The sequence below is a fragment of the Aquila chrysaetos genome, chromosome 16 (genome assembly GCF_900496995.4).
Source record: "Aquila chrysaetos chrysaetos chromosome 16, bAquChr1.4, whole genome shotgun sequence".
Classification (NCBI taxonomy): domain Eukaryota; kingdom Metazoa; phylum Chordata; class Aves; order Accipitriformes; family Accipitridae; genus Aquila; species Aquila chrysaetos.
The window spans coordinates 4,932,643-4,941,633 of record NC_044019.1 but is presented as its reverse complement, the minus strand read 5'-3'; the positions used below and the strand labels follow the sequence as shown (position 1 = coordinate 4,941,633).

The 8,991-nt window shown below is 67.5% G+C and overlaps 1 protein-coding gene across 1 annotated transcript in view; it reads left to right on the top strand.

Moving 5' to 3' along the window:
• The first annotated feature begins 277 nt into the window (after positions 1–277).
• Positions 278–8,991, top strand: part of AHDC1 (AT-hook DNA binding motif containing 1) — a 51,578-nt gene continuing 42,864 nt past the window's right edge. Inside the window, 2 exon segments of the mRNA XM_030038583.2 lie at positions 278–505; positions 968–1,088. Coding sequence (XP_029894443.2) covers positions 323–505; positions 968–1,088 — 304 coding nt within the window. The 5' untranslated portion in view covers positions 278–322.

Genomic DNA, 8,991 nt, shown 5'->3' with positions numbered 1-8,991 from the left:
CCACTGGGACCCTCGGGGGGGGGGGGGCAACCCCGGGGGGGGGGGGGGCAAACCACCGAAGTGGTTTTGCCCCCCCCCCCCGGGGATGCCCCCCCCCGCTCCCCTAAGTATCCCCCTCCCCAAGAAGCGCGCAACAGAGACGCGCCCGTTTGCGCCCCTCCCTGCGCGCTTCGCAGCAGCGGGGAGGAGAAAGAGGGGCGGGGGGGGGGGGGGGAAAAGGAAAGAAGGAGGGGAAAAAAAAAAAAAAGGGGGGGGGGGGGAAAGGAAGGACTACAAGGCCCGGCATGCCCCGGTGGTGCTGCACGGCTCCCCGGGGTGCCGGATGCTGGCCGTGCCGCTGACAGCGGAGCGAAGCGAAGCCGCGGTCCCCGCCGAGCCCCGGGGAGAGGAGAGAGGGGCAGGGCGCGCCTCGCCGCCGGCTCCGCTCCCCCCCTTTTTTTTTTTATCCCAGCCCCCACAAAGCCGGGAGCGGCAGAAGGCAAGAGCGAGGGAGGAGGAGGAGGTGGTAGGAGGAGGAGGAGGAGGAGGAGGAGGAGGGGAGGAGGAGGAGGAGGAGGTGGAGGAAGGGGGGAGGCAGCGGCAAGCCAGGGCTCTGCTGCGCTGTGTCTTTCTTTGCTTTCCGCAGGCGGCGAGCGGCGGAGGCGCAGAGGGGAGGTCGGTTCCCCTCCGCCTCCCGCTCCGCTGCCTTTTGTGTGTGTGAGAGGCGAAGGGGGGGGGGAGAGAGGAAAAAAAAAAAAAAAAGAGGAGGAAAAAAAGAGAGGGAGAAAAAAAAAAAAAAAAAGCTAAGAGGTAGAGGGGAGAGAAAAGCCCGGAAAAAAAAAAAATAGAGGGGGGGAGGGGGGGGAGAGGGAAGGAGGAAAGCGGAGAGGAAAGAGCAGGCAGGGGACGGAGGAGGGGGCGGGCTGGCAGGAGCGGAGTTGCCTGGGGAGAATGTGAGCAGGAGGCGCTGGAAATGCTCTCGTTGAAGGTGGCGAGCGGTGCCGAGGGCTCCGGGACTCCCGCGGCCGGTCAGGAGGCAGCCCCCCCGGACGGCAGGAGCCTCCCCAAGCGGGCGGGCTCCGAGGGGCTCGGAGCGCAGCAGCCGGTGGGTGAGTACCGGGGACCCCCCGCCTTTGTGTGGGGCTGGGGAGACTGGGAGGGGGGGTGGGAAACGGGGAAGGGGGGGGTGGGAGGGAGGGAGGAGGAGGGGGGAGGACACACGGGACACCCCCTTCGGGGAGAGCGGGGCGGAGGAGGGGATGGGGGGGGGGAAGGAGGCGGCGTGTCCCCCGTCGTGTCGTCGTCGTCGTGTCCCCCCCCCCCCCGCCGTCCCCTTCGCTGAAGTTGCGCGGCGAGTTGGTGCCAAATTGCAGGAGTTTAATGGCACTTGGGGCGGGGAGGGGCGTGCGGGGGGGGGGGGGCCGAGGCGAGCCCCCGACGGGGAGGGCGAGGGCGGACGGGGGGGGGCTGCGATCTCCACGAGTTCGGCCGCCTCCCCCTGGCCGGCCCCCCCCCCCCCTCCTTACTCCGTCGCCTCCCCCCCCCCCCTCCGGCTGCGAGCGCTGAGTGACAGCTGTCAGAGCCGGCTCCGTCCGCTAGAAGGCAGGCCGCCGCCGGAGCGGAGCGTGTCAACAACGTTTGGGGTTAGCCGGGCTTCCCGGGGGACTTTGGGGGGGCCCCCCCGGGGGATAGAGCATCTTACCCCCCCCCCTTCCCCTGGCAGCCTGGCCCCGGGGAACGGCGGGCTGACCCGCGGGGAGCAGCCCCGGGGCTGGGGGGGGGGGTGGTGGTGTGTGTGTAGGTGTGGGGAGTGTTTGGGGGGGGTCTCACCCCAGCCCCGCCGGCGAAGTTGCGTGGTCCGTGGCGCGGGTCTCGGCGAGCGGTTGTCACTTCGGTGCCTGTCATCCCCCCTCTGATTTGTTTTTATCGATCAGCTGATTTAAATTCCCCCCCTCCCTCCCTCCCTCCCTCCCTCTCTCCCCCCCCCCCCCCCCCCCGCCGGCACGGCCCCCTCGGTGTTTGCACGGCGATTGGGGACTACGGGGGACCGGTGGTTTTGGTGGGAGCTGGAGTCACCCCCCCCCCCCCCTCACCGGGGTCACGCTAATGCCGGACCCTCTGCCAACCCCGGGGACGTGTTTGGTGTCCCCAAGCCCAGGGGCAGGTGGAGACACCTGGGTCCCCGCTCGCTGACGTGCCCGGGGAAGGACGTGGCCCCAGCTGTGACCAGGTGGCCTCGCGCATCCAGCCCCTCGGCCCCGTGGCTGCCAGAACAGCCACCAAAAGCCACGGGCTGAGCTCATTGTGTGCCGCCGCGAGCCCCGGCGCTCGGTGGAGTCGCTCCAGATTTATCCTGGCGTGACAGAGAGCAGAAGCGAACCCCCGGGGCGACGGGCACGAATCCTGCCCGCTCGCTTTCTACCCAGGAGACGGCGGGCGCTGGGGGCGTGGGGTCCGAATCTGTGCCCCCCCCCCCCCCCTCCTCAAGGCCCTCCCCCATCCTCTCCGCCTTCCTCGCCCCCCCCAGGTGTCCCCTTACACTGGCTTCTCCTGCTGGGCTGAGGAATTTGCAGGGGAGGGTGGTGGTGGTGGTGGGGAGGGGGGGAAGAGGAGGGCGGGGGGGGGGGGGGGCTGGAGAAGGGATGGCGCGGCGCCAAATTCCGCTCTGCCATGTCTCTGTAACCTGAATAGGCCAACTCCATCCCCGGTGCGAGTCCCCCGGGGCTCCGCCGCGCTCCGATGCAGTCAGGCGGGAGGTGGCTTTCACCCGGCTGCTGGCCTCCCCCCACCCCCCCCCCCCCCAACTACACCCCCCCCCTCCGTCAACCACAGTCCGGTTCCCTCCCTGCGCCGTCCGGCGAGCGGACGCCGGTCGGAGCCACCGCGTACCCGCCGGAGCCACCGCGCGCCCGCCGGGAACCGATCCGTCAGGAGGTGGTGATGGCTGGGGTTTTGGGGGGGGGGGGGGGGGGGAATTAGTGGGGGAGAGGCGAAGGGTTGGCACCGTGACGGGGACGGAGTAGCCAAGGACATGCCGGGAGCAGGGCGGCCAGCGGAGGAGAAGCGATGGAAGCCCGTGGAAGGTTACGGGAAGCCTGGGGGGGGGGCCGGCGCTGCCCTGGCCTCCTTAGAGGAGGCAGCAGAGACCCGGGGCAGGCTATTTCTGCTGAGATCCCGAGGAAAGCTCTGGGAGAATTGTGGGCTTCTATAAATAGTGTGTGTCAGCCGAGTGGAAACAGGGCCTTGAAATGCTCCTGCTATTCTCCCGAGTGCTTGGAACCAGCTCTTGGTAAACAGGGCAGCGGTGGGGAGGGCTGTTTCCTTCTTCCGGGCTCGTTAACGGGAGCGTGGTGAGGGGGGAGCGGGAGGGACGGGCTGGAGGGGGGGGGATTTTTGCCTGGTGATAAGGCAGGGCTCCCCCCCCCAGGGCCAGCCAGCTGGATGCTGGGCTGTGGCCGGGCTGCCCGGATGCGGGATGGCCCCTGAATGCGTCGCAGATGTCCCGTCCCCCCCCCCGCCGTCCCCCGCCGTCCCCTCCCCGGCCTCGCCGCCCGCCAAACTTCAGGGCTGGGATGTGCGGCGCGGTCCGGCCGCGGTCCTCGGGGAGCCGGCGATGCCGGCGGCGGTTCTGGGGGCGCGAGGGCTCAGCTGGCCGGGAGATGCTCGGCAGGCCCCCTCCTCTCGCCGGCATGGGGGGTCCGCGGCATCGCAGCCTGGTTCCCCTGCTCCCCGCCGCTCATCCGTCCGTCCGTCCGGGCTGGAGTTGTTCCTGCTCTGCCTCGGGGGCACATGCTGAGCGATGCCTTGGCCCGGTGCGTGTGCTGGAGGGCAGGTATTTGGTCCCGTGGGACTTTCCCTAGGCACGTCTGGATGCCCAGGGTGCTGGGACCCCCCCCCCCAGGGGCTTTTGCATGTGGAGGGGACGTGGTGACATGTGCCCAGGGTGTTTGCTTGGCTCCGGGGTGCATCCCGACGGTCCCACCGCCGCGGGTGAGCGTTTCGGCTTCGCATGAGGACCCGGCATCGCGCGCGGCGTCGCCTCCCCTCGCACCCGCGCCCCGATATTTACCCTGTGCTGCAAACGGTGGCTCGAAAGCTGCGTTGTTATTGTTTTTCTTTCAAAATAACACAGAGGGGAAACAAACGGGGTGCCGCTAAGGTGCCCGCTGTGAGTTTTTAAGGCGATGTACAGCGGGCTGCGTTGGTGAGAGGGATCCGGCGCGCTCGCGGTGGGATTTGGCGTTGCAAAGTGAAGCAGCCAGGAGTTCACCGGGGTGTCGTGGGCCTGGGGAGCTCGCCCTGGCCCTGTGGGCTGGCTGACCCGGGCGAAGGCTGGGGCTCTCGGTGCCGGCGCAGCGGAGCGTGCCGCTCTGCGTGGGTGGGAAGGGGCGAGCGCCAGTCCAGTTTTTTTTTCGGTTGGGTTTTTTTTTTTTTTTTCTCTCCATCTTTTTTTTTTTTTTTTTTTTTTTTCCCTTTCTTTCCCTTTTTTTTTTTTTTTTTTTCCCTCCCTCTCTGTGGGTTGAACGTTGGGGCGACAGACAGGGAAAGTCTGAGCAATGGTCTCCGCGCTGGTGCTGTCTTCAATCACCGCGTCCCAGAATCCCTCGCTCTGGGCCTTCTAGGCACAAGGGCTTACAGCGAAAATCGGCAGCTGCAGCTGCGAGTGAAAGCACAAGAGCCCGGCTGGGTCTTTGGCATCGGCAGGAGAGCAAAAAGCTGGGGGAGGCGAGGAGGGAAAGAGGGGGGGGGAAATGTGCCCTGTGGTTTTTTTCCAGGCTTGCCACCGAGGGTTGTGTTTCAGAGCATCGGTTCCCGGGCGCGGGAAGAGGCGGGGAGGGAGGGGTGGGGGGGGGTGCAGAGCGATGCCTCCGGGGAGCTCATTAAAATCCGTCGGCTCCCCCTTTTTGCCGGCCGAGGGAGGCTGGATACGAAGGAGAAGGAGGGAGGGACGTGCTGGGAAGGAACATGCCTGCAAACCGGCTGCCCGGTGGGGACAGTTCCTGGCCCAGGCAGGAACGCTGCCCCGGGGGCTCACCTGTTGGAGCACGCAGGACGCCTGCGTGCCAGCGGGGCCGTGACAAGGGCGGTTGCTCGCCGCCACGTCGGGGACTCTCTTTGCGGCGGGGCGAAGCCCCCCCCCAGGGACGCCGAGCTGGGCTGGGAGGTGCGATGAGCTGCCGAGGGGCTGGGGCGGGGGGGGGGGGGGGGGGGGCCGCGGAGGGGGTGCTGGGCTGGGGGTGCGGGGGGTCAGTGGGGTGCGGGCGTTCGGGGGTGTTAGCGGGAGGCGTCGGCACGCGCGCGGGCAGGGTTTGGCGTGCCAGGGCCGGGGTCGGCGTGCGGAGCTGGGGGGGTGAAGGTGGGGCTGGGCAGGTGCTGGCAGGGGACACGTCACCGCGGCGAAAACGCCTCCTGCTCCTCCTCGGTGAAGGGGACGGGGACGGACGGCGGCGGGGACCCCCCCCGCCCCGCGTCGAAGCCCACCCCGCGCAGGCGTGCACGCGGGCGAGTGCCGATGCAGCCTGGCCTGGTGCGATGCGGGGAGACGGGGGAGCGGCGAAATGTGTTATTGATCCTCTCGGAGGGAGAGCAAAGCAGTTCTGGCATCTGCCAGCTCCAACCTCTGCCCTTCCCGCCACTAAACGAGCTCCAGGCGGAGGGAGCAGCATCCCATCCCATCCCATCCCATCCCATCCCATCCCCGTGCCGCCACCCCCGGGGCCCCGAGCCCCACGCACGCTTTTCGCCTCCTGCTGACTTCAGCGCATCGGCTTGGGCTCGGCGCCTGTACATTCCTCGCAAAACCTGGGCCTAAAATATCTGGAGGAGGACGGAGCGCCTTGGGCGAGGGAGATGAGCTCTTCAGCTGCGGGAAAGAAGGAGGCTGCTCCGCTGGAGGCAACGGGGCTGCTCCGCTCCCTGCCAGCTGCCGGCCCCGCTGGCCCCCCGGGAATTCGCCGGGAATAAATCTCACCCGGCGAACTCGGTAGCTCGGTTTGGGATGGATGCACCCGAGCAGAAGCAGGGGTAGGAGGGGAGCGTGGCACCCCGTGCATCGCCAGCCGAGTGGCATGGGAGCAGGGTGGCAGGGGGAACGGGGTGACATGGGAGCAGGGTGGCAGGGAGCGGGTGACATGGGAGCAGGGTGGCAGGGAGCAAGCTGGGGCTGGGTGGCTGAGGAGGGACAATAAATGCTGAGAGGGAGGTGCTAGGCGGGAGCTGTGTGAGAACCAGTTTGCGAGGTCCAGATTGGCAGCAGATCCTGAACCAGGAGGAGCTGAGCATCCATACGGCCCCTGCCGAGATCAGACGAGACGACAGCGACTCGGTTTGGGGGAAGAAATTGGAGGCGGGGGAAGCTTTTTTGCTGAAATGAAATTTGAACCCCAAAGTGGGAGGGAAGTGGAGGTGGGGGGCACGGCTCTCTCCACATGGTTATTACTGCTGTTTTCCACCCAGCTGAAAGGAGAATGTAGCTTAATATGGACCCGCGGGGAGGAGAAGCGATCGGGAACGGGGATTTGTCAGGAGGGAGCTGGGAAACAGCGAGAGAGACGTAGAGGTGAGAGTGGCCAGCGCATTGCCCAGGGAGGTGTTTGCAGCCCGGCAGGAGAGGACGGAGTCGGGCTGGAACAAGGCGCTATTGTTCTTGGCGAGCGGGGGGCCAGCCCGCGGCCCCCCCAGACCCGCAGAGCTGGTGCGGATGCGGGGAAGGTTTTTTGGGACCGGTTTTCCCAGCGGATTGCCGGCCGGGGAATGGGAAATGCTCATGGGTTTGGGGTGCGCCAAAGGAACCGGCCGAAACGCCGGGGGAGGCGAAGGGGCGGCGTGCCGGGGCCTGGCGGGCGGATGGGGGGGTGATGGCAGGTGAGCTGGGGAGAGGACAGGGATGAGCTGAGGGGGGGTCGGATCGGCAAGCGAGAGGGTGGGGGTGGCGGAGCCGGGGGTTCGGTGGCCGGGGGACGGCGTGGGGACAGGGCTGCGCGAGCGGCGACGGGGCAAAGCCCGGTGTCCCTCGGCTGGCAGGCGCGGCGGCTCCTCCTCGACGCGTGCGTGGGGCTAGGGCGGGCGAACCGGAGGGGCTTCTTCCCTTGGTGGCCTGGGGACCCCCGTCACCCCGCGATCTGGGTCCTGCTGCGATCCCCCCCTTGGCTTTTGGCATCTCTCCGGCAGCCCCCCAGCCCGTCGCTGCTATCCCGCGTGTCCCCTCGGTCCCTCGCCCCGACGCCTGCCGTCGCCGCCCTCGGCACACTGCCGCTGCCGTCGGCGTCTCGCTTTCTGCCCCCGGCATCGGGCACGGAGGCGTTGGCAAGAGCAGCAGCCCCCGTCCCGCTGCCGGCATCAACCGCCACGTTGCCGCAGCTGCCGGCTGTCCCCCAGGCCACGTCGGTGCTTGGGGACACCCCAGGGTGCCGGCGAGCGGGAATGCGGGGGACCAGTGAGGCGTGTAGGGGCTGGGGGAAAAGGAGGAGGAGGAGGAGGAGGAGGGAGAGACGCGTAGCCCTGCGGGGTCTGGGGGCTGTGGCCGGGGAGGGGGCGGCGAGGCAGGGGCCAGCCTTCGCACGGCTCGGGGCGAAGCTGAGCTTGTCCCAGCCCTCCTGGGCTCCCTGCGCTGTGGCCGGGGGCCAGCCTTGGCCGCCTCCAGCCCAGCTGGAAAAGAGAGAACCCCCCCCCCCCGCCAGTGCAGCCCTGGCATTTGCTCCCCATCCCCCCCCACCCCAGTTCCCACCTCTCTGATGCTTCAAACACAGCGATGCCCTAAAGGCAGCAGAAGCACCTTAGCAAGTGCACACTAAATATTTGAACACGCATGGGTGGGTTTGGGTTTGCTGCTGCTCTCGCCCTTCCCCAGCCCCTTCCCCGGCGTCTGCCTCTTTGGAGCCCCCAAATTTGGGGGGTACCCGTGGGGAGCTTCTCCTCTGCTCTGGGATAGGGGTGTAATATTTGCTCGGCGGCTCTCTCTTTGAATTATTACGGCCGTTCCAACCCAGCCAGCGCGGTGCTCGGCATTGCCGTGCCACCCCGAGTGCGTGTCATCGTGTGTGCCCCCCCCCCCCTCCCAGCCCACCCACTGCCAGCCCTGACCACACGTGGTGGTACCACGGCATCCCCGCGACACCCGCCTCCCCATCCTTCATCCCCGTGCCCTCCCCTCCTCTTCCTCCCAGCCTCAGCACCCTGCAGCCGGGCCGGGCGCCCATCGGGGCGGGGGGAACAGCGTTCCCCTCCCCTCCCCGGCATTCCTCGGGAGTGAAACACAAGAGCTGGCAGGGCACTCCTGCTTTCTCTGGCCTCTGCTCCTCCGGTGCCTGAACAAAGCCCTCCTGCCTCTCCCGGGAACCCGGGGTTTGAAACAGGAGAGGCGGCTGGTGCTGCGTGGCAAGGCGAAATGTCCTCCTCCAGCCTATTTTGGGTTTCTAGGGTGGGTGGGGGACAGAGGCGGGCACGGTCCCCGCGGTCCCCACGGGGGGCAACTCCGGCTGGGGTACCCCGGCCGGAGTTGCCCCCCGTGGGGACCGCGGGGACCGTGCCCGCCCTGTGGCATCCTCCCCAACCTGGGCTTTGCGTCCCCGCCATCTCGCTTCCATTGTATTGCTATGGAAACTGAGCCCTGGAGAGGACCGGTTCAACCCCAGTTTGGCCCCAGTTTGGTCCCAGCTCTCACGCACAATCCATCCGTGGCGATACAGGTCGGCATATCCGGGCCAGCTTCGCCCCTTCGTCCCGCGATGATGCATCCCGGAGGGAGCGTGCGCTCCGGCCCCCGGCCGCCTTCCCAAAGTCCGACACCCCCCTCCTTGCAGAACAAAGCCCCCCCTCCGCTCCCCACCGCCCCCGGTGAAACAGGCCCCTGTCGGAGCGCAGTCCCCGACAGCGAAGGTTATTTTAATGGATGCATTACTTTAAACGAACCCTCCGCCATCTGTTCCACCCCCTAATTACGCATGCAAAAAAAGCCCATCTCACAGCCAGCGCAGGAGAAAGTAAAGATATAAGTGATTTAAATGCATGTAT